The sequence below is a fragment of the Colobus angolensis genome, unplaced genomic scaffold (genome assembly GCF_000951035.1).
Source record: "Colobus angolensis palliatus isolate OR3802 unplaced genomic scaffold, Cang.pa_1.0 Scaffold59, whole genome shotgun sequence".
Lineage (NCBI taxonomy): Eukaryota > Metazoa > Chordata > Mammalia > Primates > Cercopithecidae > Colobus > Colobus angolensis.
The window spans coordinates 2,768,963-2,789,801 of record NW_012119487.1 but is presented as its reverse complement, the minus strand read 5'-3'; the positions used below and the strand labels follow the sequence as shown (position 1 = coordinate 2,789,801).

General features: G+C 36.1%; 1 protein-coding gene across 5 annotated transcripts in view; it reads right to left on the bottom strand.

Moving 5' to 3' along the window:
- Positions 1 to 20,839, bottom strand: part of DNM3 (dynamin 3) — a 579,299-nt gene that overhangs the window by 166,031 nt on the left and 392,429 nt on the right. For all 5 annotated transcript variants that reach the window (XM_011962308.1, XM_011962305.1, XM_011962306.1 and 2 more), the window contains one exon: positions 9,625 to 9,734. In XM_011962308.1, the coding sequence (XP_011817698.1) occupies positions 9,625 to 9,734 (110 nt within the window). The remainder of the gene's footprint in view (positions 1 to 9,624; positions 9,735 to 20,839) is intronic.

Below are 20,839 nucleotides of genomic sequence, written 5' to 3'. Positions count from 1 at the left end.
AGGGAGGGAGGGAGGGAGGGAAAATTTATGAAATTCTAGGGAAAAATTAAAAATATTATCACTAAAGAAGCTCAGAGAGATACAAGAAGATTCTGAAAAACGATACAAAGAAATCAGAAAAACAATTCAGGATATGAATGAGAAATTTACCAAAGAGATAATTTTTTAAAAGCAGAAATTTTGGAACTGAAGAATTCATTGAAGAACATACAAAATACATTCAAAAGCTTCAACAGTAAGACAGAGCAGGCAGGAGAAAGAATCTCAGAACTGGAGTACAGATCTTTTGAAATAACCCAGTCAGACAAAAATAAAAAAAAAAAATGAAAAGATTAAAACCTTCAAGACATATGGGACATCATAAAGCATCCAAATATTCAAATTTTTGGTGTCCCAAGAAACAAAGAAAAAAATGAAAGAATTAGAAAACCTATTTAATAAAATAATAGGTTAAAAACTTCAAAACTTAGCAAAAGATTTAGACATTCAGATATAGTCGAAGATCCCCAAATAGATACAACTCGCAAAGGTCTTCTTCACAACATATTATAGTCAAACTGTCAAAAATCAAAGACAAAGAGAAAAAAATTAAAAACAGCAAGAAAAAAGTATCTAACCACCTATATAAAGGAAACCCATTGGACTGACAGCATATTTCTCAGCAGAACCCTAACAAGCAGGAGAGAATGGGAAGATATCTTCACAGTGCCAAAAGAAAAAATGTGCTAACTAAAAATATTATGCCCAGCAAAATTATCCTTCCTAAATGGAGGAGATATAATGTCTTTCCCAGATGAGCAAAAGCTAAGAGATATATCACCACTAGACGAGCCCTATAAGAAATACTTAAGGGAGACCTACATCCAAAAGCAAAAGAGTAATAACTACCATCATGAAAACACATGCAAATATAAAAACCACTAGTGGAGCAAACACTGAAACAAGGAAGGGAAAAATCTTAAATGTAAGCACTACAGAATGCCATCAAACCACAAAGATAAATTATGAGAGAAAAATAAAGGAAAAAAGGATATACAAAACAATAAAGAATCAAGTAAAACAATGATAAGAAGCACTCACATGTCAATAACAACCTTGAATGTAAACAGATTAAACTTTGCACTTAAAAGATATAGACTGGCTGAATGAATTTTTAAAAATGATCTAACCATATGCTGCTTACAAGAAAAATTCTCACCTATAAAGACATATATAAACTGAAAATAAAGGAATGGAAAAAGATGTTCGGTGTAAATGGTGCTCAAAAGTGAGTAGGAGTAACTATACTTACATCAGATAAAACAGACTTTAAGTAATAAAAAGTGACAAAATTATTATATAATGAAAGAGGTGTCAATTCATCAAGAGGATATAATTATTGTAAACATACGTGCTCCCAACACCAGAGCACCCAGATATATAAAGCAAATATTATTAGACCTGAAGGGAAAGACTCTAATACAGAAATAGTTTGGACTTCTACACTCCACTCTCAGCATAAGACAGATCATCTAGACTGAAAATTAACAAAGAAACGTTGGATTTACACTGCATATTAGACCAAATAGACCTAACAGAAATTTACAGAACATTTTATCCAACAGCTAAAGAATAAACATTATTCTTAATCAGCACACAGAATATGTCTAGTGTAGACCATATAGTAGGACACAAAACAAATCTCAAAAAAAATTTAAAAATCAAAATCATATCAAGTATCTTTTCTATTTTTTTTTTTTTCTTTGAGGCTGAGTTTCGCTTTGTTACCCAGGCTGGAGTGCAGTGGCCGGATCTCAGCTCACTGCAAGCTCCGCCTCCTGGGTTCACGCCATTCTCCTGCCTCAGCCTCCCGAGTAGCTAGGACTACAGGCGCCCGCCACCGTGCCTGGCTAATTTTTTGTATTTTTTTTAGTAGAGATGGGGTTTCACCATGGTCTCGATCTCCTGACCTTGTGATCCGCCTGCCTCGGCCTCCCAAAGTGCTGGGATTACAGGCGTGAGCCACCGCGCCCGGCCCAAGTATCTTTTCAAACAACAATGAAATAAAAACAGAAATCAATAACAAGAGACATTTTGGAAACAGTACAAATATAAGGAAAGTGAAAAACATGCACCTGAATGACCACTGAGTCAAGAGAAAAGGAGAAAATTTAAAAATTTCTTGAAACAAACAGAAATCAAAACACAATGTACCAAAACCTATGAAATAAAGCAAAATCAGTGCAGATGGAGGCTTATAGCAATAAATGCCTACATGAAAAGAAATAGAAAGATTTTAAATAAACAATATAATGATGGATCTCAAGGAACTAGAGATGTAAGAACAAACAAAACCCAGAATTAATAGAAGGAAATAAATAATAAAGATAAGAGCAGAACTAAATGAAATGGAGGTGAAAAAGACAATACAAAAGATCAACAAAACGAAAAGTTGGGTTTTTAAAAAGATAAATAAAATCAATAAGACACTTGTAAGACTAATCAAGAAGATATTAAGACTTAAATAAACAAAATCAGAAATAAAAATGATATTACAACTAATACAGAAATACAAAAGATCAGAGATTATTATGAAAAACTATGCACTAACAAACTAGAAAACCTAGAAGAAATGGATACATTCCTGGACAATACAACCTACCAAGATTGAATCAGAAAGAAATTAAAAATCTGAACCAACCAATAATGAGTAATGAGATTTAATCTGTAATAAAAATCTCTCAACAAATAGAGTCCAGGACTGGATGGCTTCACAGCCAAATAGTACCAAACTTTCTAAGAAAAACTGACACCAATTATTCTCTATTCCAAAAAATAGCACAGTGGGGAATTCTCCCAAACTCATTTAATAAGTGGAGCATTACCCTGATACCAAACCCAGAAAAGTATGCAAGAAAGAAGAAAATTACAGGATAATATTCCTGATGAACATAGATACAAAAATCCTCAACAAAATATTAGCAAACTGAGTCCAACAACATTTCAAAAAGATAAAACACCATGATCAAATGAGATTTAACCCAAGGATGTAAGAATGGTTCAACCTACATAAGTCAGTAAACATGATACATCACATCAACAGAATGAAGGACAATGTGATCATCTAAATAGATGCAGAAAAGCACTTGATAAATCAAGTCAACATTCCTTCATGATAAAAACTCTCAACAAACTAGGCACAGAGGCAACATACCTCAGCATCATAAGGAACACATGTAACAAATCCACAGCTAACATTACACTGAATGGGAAGATCTGCAGCTAGACAGGGATACCCACTTTCACAACTGTTTTCAATATAGCACTGGAAGTCCTAGCCAGAGTAGTCAGGCAAGAGAAATAAAAGGCATCTATGTTGGAAAAGAGGAAGTCAAATTGTTCCTGTCTTCAGATAACATGATCTTATGTTTAGAAAAACCTAAAGACTCTACCAAAACACTGTTAGGTACTATAAAGAAGTTCAGCAGAGTTGCAGGATACAAAATCAACATATGAAAAATCAGTAACATTTCTATACACAAATAATGAACTAGCTGAGAAAGAAATCAAGGAGGCAGTCACATTTACAATAGCTAAATAAATAAAATGAACAAAACACCTAGGGATAACTTTAACCAAGGAGGTAGAAGACCTCTACAAGAATAACTACAAAACATGGGTGAAAGAAATGGAAAAGGAGAAAAACAAATGGAAAGACAACCTATGCTCATTTGGAAGAACTAATATAGTTAAAATTACCAGACTGTCTAAAGCGATCTATGGATCCAGTGTGATCCCTATCAAAATACCAATGACATTTTCCCAGAAATAGAAAAAAAGTCCTGATATTTGTATGGAATGAAAAAAGAACCCAAATACCTAAAGCAATCCTGAACAAAAAGAACAAAGTGAAAGGCATCACATTACTTGGCTTCAAAATATATCACAAGGCTATAGTAACCAGAACCGCATGTATTGGTACACAAATAGACACAAAGACCAATGGAATAGAATAGAAAATCCAGAAATAAGCCCCCATATTTGCAGCCAACTAACTTTTGACAAAGGCACCAAGAAGATACATTGGGAAAGGAGACCTTCTTCAATAAATGGTGCTGGGAAAACTGGATAGCGAACTCAAAAGAAAGAAGCTAGACCCTTATCTCTCATCATATACAAACATCAACTCAGAATAGATTAAAGACTTAAACATTACATGAAACTATGAAATTACTATAAGAAAACATAGGGGAAACACTTCAGGACATTGGCCTAGGCAAAGACTTTATGACTAAGACCCCCAAAACAAAAACAACGAAAACAAAAATAGGCAAATGGGATGATAGTAAACTAAAAACTTTCATAGCAAAGGAACAAAAAACAACCGAGTAAAGAGACAGCCAGTTAAATGGGAGAAAGCATTTGCAAACTATTCATCCAACAGGGAATAATATCCAGAATATATGAGGAACTCAAAAGAAAACAAACAATTCCATTAAAAAGCAGACAAAAAACATGAATAGACACTTCTCAAAAAAGACATACAAATGGCACACAGATATGTGAAAACATGCTTAACATCACTAGTCATCAGGGAAATGTGAATCAAAACCATGAGATATCATCTTACCCCAGTTAGAATGGCTATTATCAAAAACACACACAAAAAAAAGAATAATCACAATAAACACAAAAAAATCAATAAGTAAAATCAATAAGACACTTGTAAGACTAATCAAGAAGAGAGAAGACTTAAAAAGCAAATAAAAAGATACTACAACTGATAATACAGAAATACAAAAGATCAGAGATTATTATGAACAACTATACACTAACAAACTAGAAAACCTAGAAGAAATGGATACATTCCTGGACGATACAACCTACCAAGATTGAATCAGAAAGAAATAAAAAACCTGAACCAACCAATAACAAGTAATGAGATTTAATGTGTTGATGGCAGTGAGGATGTGGAGAAAAGGGAACATACACTGTTGGTGGGAATGTAAATTAGCGCAGCTATTATGGAAAAAAATATGGCAATTTCTAAAAATACTAAAACTAGAACTACTTCATTACTGGGTATTCAATCAAAGAAAAGGAAATTAGTATATCAAAGAGACACATGCACCCCCATGTTTACTGTAGCACTATTCACAATAGCAAAAATATGGAATCAACCAAAATATTTTAAATGGATGAACAGATAAAGAAAAGGTGGTATATTTACACAATGGAATACTATTTGCCATAAAGAGAGAATAAAATCATGTCATTTACAGCAACATGGATAGAACTGGAAGTCACTATGTTAAGTAAGCCAAACACAGGAAGACAAATATTGCATCTTCTTGCTCAGAAATAGGAGTTTAACAAGTTTATCTTATGGAGATAGTTAGTGGAATGATATATACCAGAGGGTGGAAATAGTGTGTGTGTGTGTGTGTGTGTGTGTGTGTGTGTGTGTTGGTGGGGGTTGGGGAGAAAGGATGAAGAAAGGTTGGCTAATGGGTACAAACATACAGTTAAATAGAAGGAATAAATTCTAATGTTCAATACTAGAATATGGTGACTATAATTAGCAACAATATATTGTATATTTCAAAATAGCTAGAAGTAAGGACTTGGAAAGTTCTCAACACATAAACGATATACACTTGTGACGATGAATATCCTAAATACTCTGATTTGATAATTACATATGCTATGCATGTAACAGAATATCACATGTACTCCATAAATATGTATAAATATTATGTGTCAATAAAAATATTAACCAAAAGTTAGTGTAACTATATTAACATAAGACAAAATAAATTTTAAGGCAAAGTGCATTATTAGGAATGAAGAGGGCTGTCACAAAGTTATTTTTTTAAGTCACCAGGAAAATACAACACTAAATTTGTATGAATCTAATAACATAGATTGGCCTCAAGCAAAAATTGGCAGGCTTACTCAAGCTCACAATCACAAAGTGATCTTTTTAATGCTCATCTGATAAAATAAGATTCTTTGTGAGTTTTTATTTGTCTCCCTGCCTATTCCCCTTTCTAGACAGTATCTAAAATGTCTGTCTTTTTCTATTTGATTCACAGGTATATTTTAAGGATAGAACAGTGTCTGGCACATAACAGCTGCCTAATATATACTTGTTGAATGTTGGAATTACTTGAGATGAAAAAAAGATAATGACAATAGACATTGCAAAATACAATTAACAAGCATAATCCAATCAGCTCTCATGGAACCTACACTTCCAAGCTAGTCAATGTACATTCTTCTCACATATATGTGAAATGTTTATTAACACCATGTACGACCATATTATTTGATCACAATACAATTAAGTTAGAAATCAATGATACAAACAATAAGATTCCCTGCATTCTAAAATGTACAACACACTTTTAAATAGCTCAAAGAAAAAACATAATGAAGAATAGGAAACAGAACTGAATGGTAATAAAATTGCTAAATTTCAAAACTTGTAGTAAGCAGCTAAACACTACCTAGAGAGAAATCTATAGATCTATATGCTGATATATAAGAAAAGGAAAGGATAAAAATTGATGAGCTATACATCTAAATTAAGAAGTGTGGAAAGACCCAAAATGTAAACAGAAGAAAATACAAGGAAGGAAATAATTGAGAACAGAAATTATTGGAATAGAAAAAAACATACGCAATAGATGTTCAAAAGTGCCACAAGCTGATTCTCTGAAAAGAGACAAAATTCTGGCAAGACTGATCGTAAAAAAAGATAAGGATTAATATTGGAAATAAAAATCAGTCAAATTTCAGATATAACAGAGATTTAGAAAAATAAAATACTAAGGAATAGTTGGTGCAATATATTTAAAGCAAAACAGAATGGACAATTTTCTAGAAAAAATATAATTATTCAAACGGATCCATGGAACAAACAGAAAACCTAAATAAATCTGAAATCATTAAATATATTCAATCACTAGTTAAAAGCCTACTTACCAAAAATACTTTCTAGGGCCAAATGATTTTACAGATTACTTCCAGCAAACAATCAAAATCCCTATCTTTTGTGAAGGGTTCCAAAGAACAATAAGGACTTACTCTCACCTCAATTTATGAAGCTAACAGAACCTTGATATTAAAACCAGGCAAAAATAATATAAAAAGGAAATTTATGGGCCAATCTAACTCATTTTAGCATTTGCTAAAATACTAACAAACATAAGCCAAGAACTCATAATAAAGAATAGCACATTGTGACCTAACTAAGTTTAATCCCAGGAGACAAAGGATGGTTTAACATTAGAAGGTCACATGAACAGATTAAAGATGAAGAATCATACAATCTTCCAGCTGAAGAGGTTGATAAAATTCAGCTCCTAAGCATGATTTTAAAATGAAAACAGAAACCTTAGTAACTAGAAACACAAGAAATCTTCACCTGATATCAGACATCTATCAAAAGGTATTTCACTATAAAATTTTTAAAAACATCCTTAAATTATCCTTAAAATGAGAAACAAGACAAGGATTCCAGCTTGTAGTCAACATTGTACTGGAGGTCCTTGTCAGCACAAAAATGATTTAAAGGAATCAAGATTTCAAAGGAGAAGACAATGGCCAAGGTAGGTACATCTATATACTCACTGAGGTCACTGAGAAGTGGCAGCAGAATTCAATACCTTTTTAGAACTCCAAGATTCCAAAATATCTAGATTTTTCAAAATCCAGTTTCCTTATTTCAGTGGCTTTTGCTGTCATTAAAATCCACAGTTGTATTTTATGAAAAATTATAGTCTACCATAGCCTTGTTTTTACTTTACACCCAGCTCTTTTATAACATTAACTTTTCAGATTGACCATGGATTCAATTTTGTTTGACTTCCTGTTTGGCAGCCACCTGTTCCACTCTGCATCTAGGCAAGAAGGCTGAGCACACCTCTGATGATTGCTTTAGGATCTCCTGATTCTCTGCTGCTCTGATGAAGGCATGTAAACTAGTACTGAGCTTGGCTGCAGTGTGGCAGACTCACTACTGTTCTCTCTAGAAAACCTTTTATTCTTTATTATTTTCAGAGTGTTTTCATAAGCTGCTCTCAAATAATACTGTCTTCAAAAATCCCATTTGAATATTTGGTAGGGGAGTTAGTTGTATTTAATTTTCTTTCCCGTCAATTCTTTAAATGGCTTGCCTTGTGGTTTTACTAAGTATTTTTGTATTATGAGTCACTCTGAGCAACTGACTGGGAATGTAGGAAGACGTCTTCTTTTGCTATTTTAATTTACTGTGTGATTGACCCTGGGCCAGTCATTGAACCCAATCAAGTAACTTCATTCATTGCTAAATAAAGACAACAGGCAATCTCGAAAAATGGGTTAAAATTAGATCCTGTTACCTTAATGACTCACTGTCTTAATAACTGACTCACACAAATTAATTAGCTTCTTTCTATAACATTTTCATTTGCAAAACTCTCCTTTATTATCCTTTCCTAGTTGTAGCCCTTTTACACTTCTCTAACCCATCCTCTCTTACCTCTCCATTTGCTTATTTAACTTTACTGCTAAGTTTCAGTGAAGATCATGGCACTCTGTGATGATCAGCTCAAAATACAGTTTTGATACTGCACATGAGCAACAGAATAAAATAAGCACACAATGGAAAATGAGTGGAAGGAAAAGTGTACTTAGAGGAAGTCCTGATACAAGTTCCAGCTCCCCCATGCACTGGTTTTATGACCTTAAGAAAGTGAGTTAACATCCCTGAGCCTACACTTTCTTATTTATAACTGTATCCTTTTAACCTCAAGGGTAGCTGTTACAAAAACCAATGACAATGAATGTAGATAGCACTTTGAAAAACTGTAAAATACTATACATTTTTATTCACCTTAACTGAATAATTCTATTCACTGAATTTAGTCATAATATGTGAAATTTGTCTGCTCTTCAACAAGAGCTTAAGTGATATCCATTCACGTTAGAAAGATACTTTTAAAATTATCATCAAGTAGTTTTTAAGTATGTAAACAATATATTGGGACAAGAAAGACTTTAAGGTAATAAAATGCAGCTTTAAGAATGGACAGACTGGGTGCAGTGGCTCATGCCTGTAATCCCAGCACTTTGGGAGGCCAAGGCAGGAGAATCTCTTGGGCCTAGGTAGTTTGAGGTCAACTACCTGGACAACACAGCAAGACCCCCATCTCTACAAAACAATTTTTAAAAAATTATCCAGAGATGAACCCAGTAGTCCCAGCTACTCTACAGGGCTGAGGTAGGAGTATTGCTTGAGCCCAGAAGTTCGAGGCTGCAGTGAATCACGATCACAGCACTGTACTCTGGTCTAGATGAGAAAGCGAGATCCCGTTGCAAAAAGAAAAAAAAAAAGACAAATGGATGAAGAATTATTTTCAGGCCAGGTGGAAAAGCAAGAAATAATTAGTTAACACTTGAAGATCTTTTTTAGTCTGAGTTTTTATATTTTGAAGCCATAACCCATGGTGGAATTTAAAAATACAAAATAAATGAAAGAAAAATGGAAGGGTAGACAAATTTCAAGGTGCGACCAAAAGAACTATTTTCAAATATGATCTCTGAATCAGGTAGAACTTCAAGGAAAAAAATCTGAAGACAGAGACTGTTTCTATTTCTTACCTTTGCTCTGTATTAAAGAGTGCAAAGATGTGCTTGCTAGACATAAAGCTCTTTTCCACATCCCGAACTTTCAGGTTGTCCAAGGGAAGCATGTACTTCTTTTCTTTTTCCTATTATGAGAGAGAGACAGAAAAGAGATAGGGAGAAAGGAGAGGAGAGGAGAGGAGAGGAGAGACAGAAAATTTACTTTAATAAAAGATCTTGAGGCATGCCAATGGCAACACATCACCTGAGTTGGCTAACGCTTGATTACACTATCTTCATAATATCATCAAACCCTATTTTGATACCAACTATTAAGGCATAAAAGTTATTAGAGATAGGAGGCGCCAGTGATTCTCAACATGTGGGTTGGAAAAATGGCGGGGTGAAGTGTACAGGAAGGGCTCTGAGATGGAGAAAACACATGGTCCTCTGTCCTTTCCCCTTCATGTGGGTCCTTTTAGATGTTTTTAAATGTTAGTTTGATATTAAGACTTTAGCCATCTGTTAATATTTAACAAAAATGTTCTGGTCCTAATTCAATGAGAAATGCCAGATGGATTTCATTTCTTGCTTTATTTGCAGCCTAAGCAGTTTTGATAGCCAGTGTTGGCAGGGAAGTGGAAGCACAGGACCCCAGTACGAAATACCCCCCATAAACTATGATAAAGCATAAAAAATACTTGCTCATTTGGGTCTAGAATAAAATACGAATTCTGAAAAAGAATTATTCCATAAAATTGTTGAGCTCTTTGGGGAAAAATTCATTAGAAGTGGACTGATATTAACTAGAACAAACTTTCAAAATTAACAATTGTTTAGGAAGAATATGAACATTGGAGAGGTGAGGTCTGCAAACGTGACCAAATTAGTGTTAGTAGAACATTGGATGCCAAAAAATTATTGGAAACATTTACTTTTAGGGACTGGCCCAGGGGCAATATTATTTATATGTAAAAATGCCTAACAATGAGTAGGAGAGAGCCAAATACTCAATTTAAGAAACCTAGTAAATACCTATTACCAGGGGTATAACAAGCGCTGCCCTTGTTAACCATGGTCCTCTGTATGCTCCCAGGCTACATCTCTGGTGCTACCCCTGAAAGAGAGCAGGGCTAAAGTCCAGAGCTGGAGAGAATGCAGACTTAGTCATAACTTTCAATAAACGACTATTAATGCCCATGGGAAATACGTGCATCATTCAAATATGTCTGATATAAGTCCTTTTGCTCCTACAGCATATAGACTACTTCCTTGAGAATTTATAGCTCAGCTGCATAGCATAGAGCTCTTCTGCGCCCCCTAGTCAGTTTGTGGGTAACATGTTGTATTGTAGGGAGTATCACCTGCCTTTCCACTTCCTACTCATAAATTAATCAGAAAAAGTTGGGCAGAGCACATTAGAATAGCAAAAAGATGGCATTCTACTTGGCTACAAAAACTCGTCTGAACAGGTGACTGAAAACATTGAAGGAAGCTGCTTAGAGAACAAAATGGCTGTTCTGACAGACAATGTCTTCCAAGAAAAGAAGAAACATAAAGGAAACTAAATAGCAGTGGGAGAGGCTCAACAATAAACATGAAAAAGTAAAGCACTGTAAGAATAGTCCAATATTTTTACAACAAAAGTTAAGAATATATTATCAAACACAAGAATATTCTAAACAGCAAATACATAATTTAATCATAAATGAGCTACCACAGTTGAGTCCAACTTTCTCAAAACAGTTGTCAAATTATTTTAGGACAGAATTCTAAGAGACAAAATTCTAGACCTAATGAAAATCTATCCAATACATAATCAAATGAAAATGCTTGAGACCCAGGGAACATTTTTTTTAATTAAATGTTTTTCAGTGCCCTAAATTTAAGCAGCTGGATTCTTTTAAAGCACCATCCTATTCAACCTTTTGAAATGATAGATTTGCCTTTTAATGGGAAATCTGAATTTCATTGTAAAGATGGAACACAATGTCCTTGGCTTGTTTTCTATAGAAGTAGGCTCTCTTTTGTACTGCATTCTTTAGCATATCGTGAAGACCAAAACTCCAACAAGTTTATGTCAGATATTAAACACTGGAGAAATACACACACATATGCAGACTGGGGAACATGAAAAATGGTCCTCACATCCAAAGTACTAAATGTCATTTATCCCAGGTTTTTGAGGACACATTGCAAAATTATTTCATAATCAAAACTTTGAAGACTGACAAAGGAAGAAGAAAATGTATTCAGACATTTATTTATTAAAGTTGTAAGTCAAACAGAGAATTAAATGAGACAGCGGCAACTCTAGGCAATAAAACAGTATATCATGGATATTTCTAAAAAGTCTTGGTGCTTTGGGGAAAGAATGATGTTCTGCTTAAAGAACGTCATGAATCTAAAATAGCTAAAACAAAAGAAATAGAGAAGGAGAAATAATATACAGAATTATAATTTCCAAAATACAGTCTTAGAACCATCTTAATTAAGAAATGTGCTAAATCATTTTTGTCAGTTCTATGACTGACTAATAATGTGCTGTCCAATATGGTAGCCACTGGCCACAGGCAGTTACTGAGCACTTGAAATGTGGCTCAACTGAGATTAGCTAGAAATGCAAAATAGACACCAGATTTCAAAAACTTAAAAACAGAATGTAAACTATATTGGTAATACTTTTTAATTGATTATATGTTGAAATGATAACATTTTGAATATATTGGGGTAAATAAAGCATTGTCAAACATAATTTCACCTATTTTTTCTTACTGTTTTGAAGTGGGCTGTCAGACAATTTTAAATGACATATGTAGTTCCATTAAATTTCTACTGATAGCACTAAATCCCCCATGTACTTAACTCTTGCCTCCCTCTCATCCATCCAGTTTTCCCTTCTGACCTCCCTGTTTCTGCTATCAGGTTTATCCTTCATTCTCCCTGTCACCCCATCTGAAACCTCACTATTATTTCTGACTCATCATTTTTCCTTGCCTCGTTTACTACTTCAAGACTTTGTCACGTTGTGTTTGAAGAATTTGTCCTAGTTCCCCTCCTTTGACATTCCCACAACATTATTTCAGGTCCCTGGCATCTCACAAGCATATGGTCACAAATGGTCTCCTATCTAGTCTCTTGCCTTCCAATTTCTCTAACATCACTAGAGAAGATGATTTTTGAAAACAATTTTGTCAAATTCATTGCAATCCTTCAAAACTTTCAATAGCTTTCCATTATTTGTGGAAAAAAATCCACTAACCTCTTTAATGTGAGTTTAAAAACACTACAAATTGGCTCAATCCTGATTTGTCAACGTCTCCTTTTCTCCTCCATAAGAAATTTATGTTTCAACCAAATATACCTTTTCCAACAGTCTTTTCCCAACTGGAGATATTCCTTCAACAGTTCCCTATCATAGCAATGTTTAGTATTCAGAGTCCAGTTCAAGTTTTACTTTCTGTGCAAAAGGTTTTCTCAAACTTGTAACCATTTATCTGTTTCTGTCACCTCCCCTATCTCTCTCCCTTATATTCATATAATAGGTATTATTTATTCTCTTCATTTCAAACTATATGAGACAGCTTCAATTTATAACTGCCTTACATTTGAAAATTTATGTGAATGTTGCTCATTTGGAATTCAGAATGTTCAGTCAACTCTCTTGTTTAAGTAGCTTATATACTGTTTAAGCAGCTTATATAAGCTTACACAATATAGTTGTTTAAGTTGTTTTAATTTATTTTTAAAATACGTAATATTTGTTATAATTCTTCCCTGACTTGCTCTAACATTCTGAAAGATAACAATCTCTCTCAAGCTAATAAATAATCAGATTAGAAACAGGTTTCATGACAGACTAACAGATAATATTCTATGTTATGGAGAAAAACTAAAATTTACAACATGTTTTTTGTAATAAATAAGAAATAAAATTTTATATTTTAAACTTTTTATCTTGAGTAGACATTTTGAAGGAAGCACTTGTAAACGTCTAGCGAAAGATTTTTAAATAGAGATTCAGAAAAGAATTTCTGCATACTTTCAAAGGCTTCAGAGGCTAAGGTCACTGATTCAACACCATTCTTTTCTTCACATTTAAACATAGTACCTTCCCTTTCCTCAATACAGGAGGGTCGCCAGCAACATTTCTATGGGAGGCATCCAGGATGACAGAGATATTTTTGTTCAAAGAGAGAGGGAACATGAGAGCACTAGTGTAGTGTTCTTTCCTGAATTCACTGGCAAGAGTTAGAAGAAACAGAAGAAACAGGTCAGGCCCAAAGAGGGTGCATCTTTGTGTGAAAGGGGTCTGAAGTGAAAGTAACTGAACAATGAGTAGTAAAAGGCAGAGAAACCAAGGGGGAAGAAGGTGGGAATTATGGGATGACTACAGTACGTGCTCGCTGACCTTGAAAGGAAACCAGAGAGTCAGTGAGAGATAGGTATGGGTTTGGCAAGTGCCCAGTGATGGTCTCTAGCTGGCAGAGCACCATCAATATAACTTAGGCCCTAGAAGGAGATACAATGGATATGAGCAGAGGATCAGGTGTGTGGGGGAATAGCTCCTGCATATGCAAAGGACTGGGAGGCCTTTATTTACCTGGCAATTTATACATAGGGAGTTTCATAATTTGAATTATTTGAGTGGCCTTGGTTTGATGACATCTTTAATTATTGTATTTGTTCTACCTTTTCTCCTATTAAAGCAACAACATCTTCAAAGATAAGACCATGAATTCTTCCTTGTTTCTATATATTATAATGCCTAGCATGATGCTAAGCATAAAAATCTATACAGTGTATATTATAAATATTACTGAATTGATTTGAAAATGTCTGACAACCAAAGCCAGGTGTTAAGATGTTTGATAGTCACATATATATGATAATCAAGTAAAAATTCTATGAAAAAAGCTATATGAAATACTTAACTGACAGACACGGCATTTGACTGCTAAATCTTTACAAAGTCTAGACTGATTGCCATGTTTATTTCTATCTCTGCCTTTGTGTTGTCTTCTATTTGCCAGGAATGCCTTCTCTGAAAGAAGGCAGGTTCTTTCAGCCTTAAAATTTATTTCAAGTGCCACCAGCTGATTACAGCACATCATAGACCTTTTTCTTCTATAACTCTCAAATTTTCCACAATTTTTGTCATAGGCTATCTAGCATGGCAATCTTTATTTATGTTTAGCTTGCCTCTTCAAGCACAGATTGGAAGTTCCTTGAGGGCAAATATTATGTCATCATTCTGTTGTGTTTACATGTAACAGTTATTACACTGGTGTATATACAGACATTGCTTAATAAACATTGACTGCTGATGATCCATAATAAATAAAACCCCAACATGCTGGGCCTACCTAGACCATTGTGTTAAAAATTAACCAGAGGTGAATATAAACACTTATTTTTAATGCTTCAAAGGTTGATTTTAAATTAACTTACAGTATTTTGCTTAGCATCATATAGTTTGTTAGATGAAGTTTTACTAACCTAAACCAATGTATCTGATTTGATTCATACAAACCTTCAACATATAAATGTACTATGGCAATCTAACCTAAACCAATATATCTGATTTGATTCATACAAACCTTCAACATATAAATGTACTATGGCAATGCGATATACTTCAAAAGAATACCAAAAAAAAAAAAAAAAGCATAGATTCTGCTCTTAGGAGGTATGAACTGATGAAAAGTTTTCAAAAATGGTAGAACTTAAAAGAGATTACATTAGAATAATAAGAACAAAGGCTGGGTGTGGTGGCTCACACCTGTAATCCCAGCACTTTGGGAGGCCAAGGTGGTTGAATCACCTGAGGTCAGGAGTTCGAGACCACCTGGCCAACATGGTGAAACTCCGTCTCTACTAAAAATACAAAAATTAGCTGGGTGTAGTGGCGGGCACCTGTAGTCCCAGCTACTTTGGAGGCTGAGGCAGGAGAATCGCTTGAACCCAGGAGGCGGAGGCTGCAGTGAGCCGAGATCACGCCACTGCACTCCAGTGTGGGTGACAAGAGCAAAACTCTGTCTCAAAAAAAATAAATAAATAAATAAAAAATAAGAATACAGTAATAAAGAGAAATATTAAGGTATGAAAAAGCCACTAATGGCACCAAATATGTTTTTAAAATATGCACTAATGGCAGTAAATTAATTTTTTAAATATGTGATATTTGTTAAATTCTTCACTGGCTTGCTCTAACATTCTGAAACGTGACAATCTTTCTCAAGCTATCAAATAATCAGATTAGAAACAGGTTCTATGACAGACTAACAGAATATTCTATGTTGCAGAGAATACTTACGCTTCACTAGAACAAAGATTCCTAGCTTTGACCACCCCCTTCTTATACTCATACAACGTTCCATGTGTGTTCTCTATTATTGTATTTGCCATATTTTATACTCCTAATTGTCTCTTCTCTTGTTGAGAAACTGATATTTATTTGTCCTCTCGCAGTGCTACACTACTCTCCTGGCAATGAATGGAACGTTTCTCTGACACATCCGCATCAACAACATGCGTAGACCACATAGGAAGTACCACTGTGCCAGCCAACAGAGGAGCGACAGAATGACTATGCCACCAAGAACTCAGTCCAAAAACAGGACAGTAGCGCACAGATTTGTCCAAGTTAAAAAGATCCCTCACCCAGGGACTATAAATGTTTTTGCAGAATAATGAAAACTCGTGAGATACCATGGGGTATTCAATTATTATAATTTGCTTCTTGCTCAAGAGATAATAATGTTGATCAATATTTTTCCTAACAAAGTCTCATTTTTTTCTTTGATGCATTGTGGCCAGAAAGTTTGCAAGCAGGGAAACTGGAGACATTATCCTTGGTTTATGGGTAGGGACCAGAGCCAAGAAAAATGTGATGGCTCCATATATTAATCCAAGCTCTTCATGCTCTGAGTAACTGACACAGAGTTATGTAACCATTCATATTCATCATGCTCCTTACCCACACCTCATTTTCTGAGAGACACTGGATTGCCCCTGTACCCACTGCACCAGTCATGGGATTCCTGCTTCCCAGGAAAGTCCATGCATTTTCTTTTTCCACGCAGAACGTTTCTGATTGTATCTTCTTGTCTTTGACTAAACTATCTCTTCCACTAGAAATACCTTTGCCTATTTGCCACTCTGCTTCTCTTTGCCTCAAAATTACTGCAGATTACTCTATCTCGCTCAGACTTAATTTACATTTTTTTCTAAAAGTATTATAGATCTCATTTTCCAGCCTTCTTGTCTTTTCCCATCACAAGTGCAGACTTATTTTTTTAATCAGTGAAATCCTTTGATTAAAAAAAAAATTCCCACAAGTCCTATATATTAAATAGATTAAAAAGCGGAGCTCCTCTGATTGCAGCAAGTGGGGGCTACGAGGAAACCTGTCCATTCAAACTCATCTTCTCACCCTGGTATTGTCTCTAAGACACCCCTGGAATGCCTGTTGATAGGGTTTAGCTCTGTCTCCCCATCCAAATCTCACCTCTAGTTGTAATTCCCAGTGTTGGAGGAAGGACCTGGTAAGAGGTGATCGGATCTTGGGGGCGAACTTCTACCTTTCTGTTCTTGTGGTAATGAGTGAATTCTCACGACATCAGATGGTTTAAAAGTGTATGTGGCACTTTCCCGTTAATTTTCTCTCTCTCCTGCCACCATATGAAAGAGGTGCTTGCTCCCTCTTCACCTTTTGCCATGACTGCAAACTTCTTGAGGCCTCCCAGTCATGCTTCCTGTTCAGCCTGCAGAGCTATGAGTCAATTAAACCTTTTTTCTTCTTAAATTACCCAGTCTCAGGTAGTTGTTTATAGCAGTGTGAGAATGGACTAATACACCTGCGGATGACTAGAACACAGGCCTAAATTTCCAGATCCTTGTTCCGTAGCTGGTCCACCTGGCAGCCTTATCCTCCAAGGGTTCCCACAGTGGCAGGACTCTGCCCTGATCCCCATCTGGCTGGAACCTTATGCTCTGCCCTGTGTCTTCAGGTCTTCTACATGGAGCAGCTCTATTTAGCTCCCTGGGACTTCTAACTGAGCAAACATATCTCCCAGAAATGTGGGTGCAGTTCGCTGACCCTTTCATTCAGACTACTCCTATGATGCCCTGTCTACCCAACTGGGCACTTTGGTATGTCCACCAAATCTCAGTCAAGTCTGCAGTGCTCTGGATCCATTAGAAGCCCCACCATGGCCAGCATGGCAAGGGCCTCCTCTACCATTGCCAGGATTCCTCACATTCCCATCTGATCCCCTGTGCTTGGTTCCTTGCACCCTGGTCGGATACCCTGTGCTTGGTTTATACTGTCCCTTTGTGCTTTTGTCTTATTTTCTGAGTCTACATGTTTCACCTAAGTGTGTCTGCTCTGCCTTCCCAACTACAAGATAAACCCCTAAAGAAACAAGCAAGTCCATCACTATTATTACCTTTATTTATTATTGTTGTTAATCATTCTATGTATCTTGCTCCCCCGTTACTCTGTAGCTGTGTGCTGACTTTGCTACCAAACCATCAACTCTTTGAGGAAATAAATTATTTCCTTATTAGTTTTGGTTGTGTCATAGACATTCAGCAAACACTTGCTGAATGAACATATGAACAGCCCCCTCATGGGCTGGCATAGTGCTTTGCCTAGATCAAGGACTCAAAGATGATGACTGACTCAAACAATAATCAAAGTATCAAAGAATAATGAGAGGCCATGCAAATATTGAGAATACCAGAATAATATTTCCACATGTTGTTGAAAACTAAAATCTGGTGTTTATTGCTTCTAAGAAGTTATAACTATAGAGATGCACAAGTATGAAACTCAAAATATAAACTATGCATCTTTTTATTTGGATTTTAACTCCTTGCTTTAATCAGAATTACATTTTGAATAGTAAACAGCATCTGTGAACCAGCAGGTTGCTCATCAACAGCACTTTTTAAGCTTTTTCTCTTGAGCACTGTATAAACTGCCTGTGTTTGATGGGCTGTCCTAGTAGTCTCAAGAAAACACCATGGTTTTTTGGCCACTGGCTTCATGGCTGCACCCCTGTACCTACTCAGATCCTGAAAGGGAGCTACACACTAGGATATCTCCACTTGGCAGGAGAAAGATAATCAGCCACACTTGACATTACCCCGGCTGGAGATCCTGCTTTTTTCCTGGTTCCTACCTTCTCTTCAGAGTCCAGCTCAATTTCCACCTCCTCCAGGAAGCCTTTCTGACCTTACAAGCCCCACAGGAGGGCTCCCTTCTCCATTCCCGTGACATTCTTGGGCCATGTATTTTTTTCTTCACTTAGCATATATTGCCCTGTATTCTCAGATATGACTAATATCCTCAAAATGCAGACTCCCCTTTCCTCCCACTAAAAAAGTACTGTATAATTTGAAAGTGAGAACATTTAAGATTTTGTTCTCAAATCTTTGTATTTAATCTCTATATTCTTAAATTTAGAGAAATAGTCCTATGTATTTGTACATATGAGATTGGTAATGTATTAATGATAAACATACTAAAGAATAAATTTAAAGGACTTATGACTAAGGATGGAAGATTGATCTTATGTATGTATCTCTTCTCCTTCTCCCAAACCTACTGTGATATTATAATAGTAAAACAATTTAAAAGGTTATTATTAGTCCACAATAACAAAGAAATGGGAGAGGAGAAAATAGTGAACAAAATATTTTCAAAAAGCTTTCTAAGAGAGAAGGGACAAAGGATTGACCTAGCATAAAAAAAAAAAAAGGGTTATTCTCCAAATACCTACAGAGGGAAAGAATAGAGGAGAAACCACCTCATTTGGCTTCTGTCCTTGGAGGCACCTTGTACCCACATGTGTGGTTATGGTCGTGAGGTTGAGGCAGCGGAATCACACAGAAATCCATGTATAGAAGTATACAAAACAAGCCAGGTACAGGAGCTCATGCCTGTAATGCCAGTTGTTTGGAAAGCTGAGGCAGGAGGATCACTTGAGCCCAGGAGTTTGCCTGGGAAAGATAGTGAGACCATGTGTCTTCAAAATTTTTTTAAAAAAAATTAGCCACATGTGGTGGCATCTATGATTCCAGCTACTCAAGAGGCTGAGGTGGGAGGATCACTTAAGCCCAGGAGGCAGAGGTTGCAGTGAACTGAGATCATGCCACTGCACTCCAGCCTGGGTGACAGAGTGAGACACTGTTTCAAAAAAACCAGAAGTAGACAAAACAACTGGTGGCACAGGACTACGTTTTCTACTCGCGGCAACTTATTCCTACCTTCAGCAGGAGACAAGAGGCTTTTCCCTAGAGAAATTATACCAAAGACGTTTCAAGGTGAGAGATACCAGGCAGGGTGAACAGCAAGGGGTGAGGTAAAAACAAGAGAGTTTAGTGAAAGTCTACATACTGAAATATTGTCCTTCAGCCTATTTCTTGCCCTGCCCCAGAATGCCAGCAGCCAGATGGACTTCCCTGTCCCTGCCAGGAAAGATAGTGAACTCTTCTTCTCCAGGGACTCATAGATTCAGGGGAAATGCCCTGTATACCATGATTTCAATGAAAAGGCCAGGCTGCTGACTGATCACCTTACAGGAAGATTCTGTATTCTGCACACTCCTCCAACAATTTTCAAGCAACTGAATGGCACAGAATCTTAATAGATTAGACACGTCAAGGCTCTTAACTGCAGTGGATTCTGAAGATGGGCTATCTCAACACTTATAATGTTTGAGTGCAATTCAAAATCCTCTCACCCTTCCCAATTTTGCTCTTACAGCCAGAGTTCCAGATGAGATATACTTTCTGCCAATCAGATGTAGTCATGCCAGACTTTGATTCCAAACAATGAGTCAAATGAGAGACCGGCAGAGTGTGTGGTACCTGTTTTGTTGGCCTGAAGGGGCTCTGGATCCAGAGGCTACAACAAACGGTGACTTCCTGACTATGCAGCCTCCAGACTGCTGGAGGCAACAGCTCCTTGGCGGTCCTAGGAAATTCGTTTTGTGAGCCATTCCTGGAAACTCAACCTAGTTCTGCAAGTTTGCCCTCCCAATGATTCTCGGAATGATTTGTCCCTCTTAATAAATTATTTTCTACTTAAACTAGCTAGAGTTGATTCTGTGGGTGACAATTAAGAACATTGAAAATAGTATAGAGCGCGAAGGACACAGAAGACCGGTGATTTCTGCATTTTGAACTGAGGTACTGGGGTCATCTCACTAGTGAGTGCCGGACAAGCGGTGCGGGTCAGCTG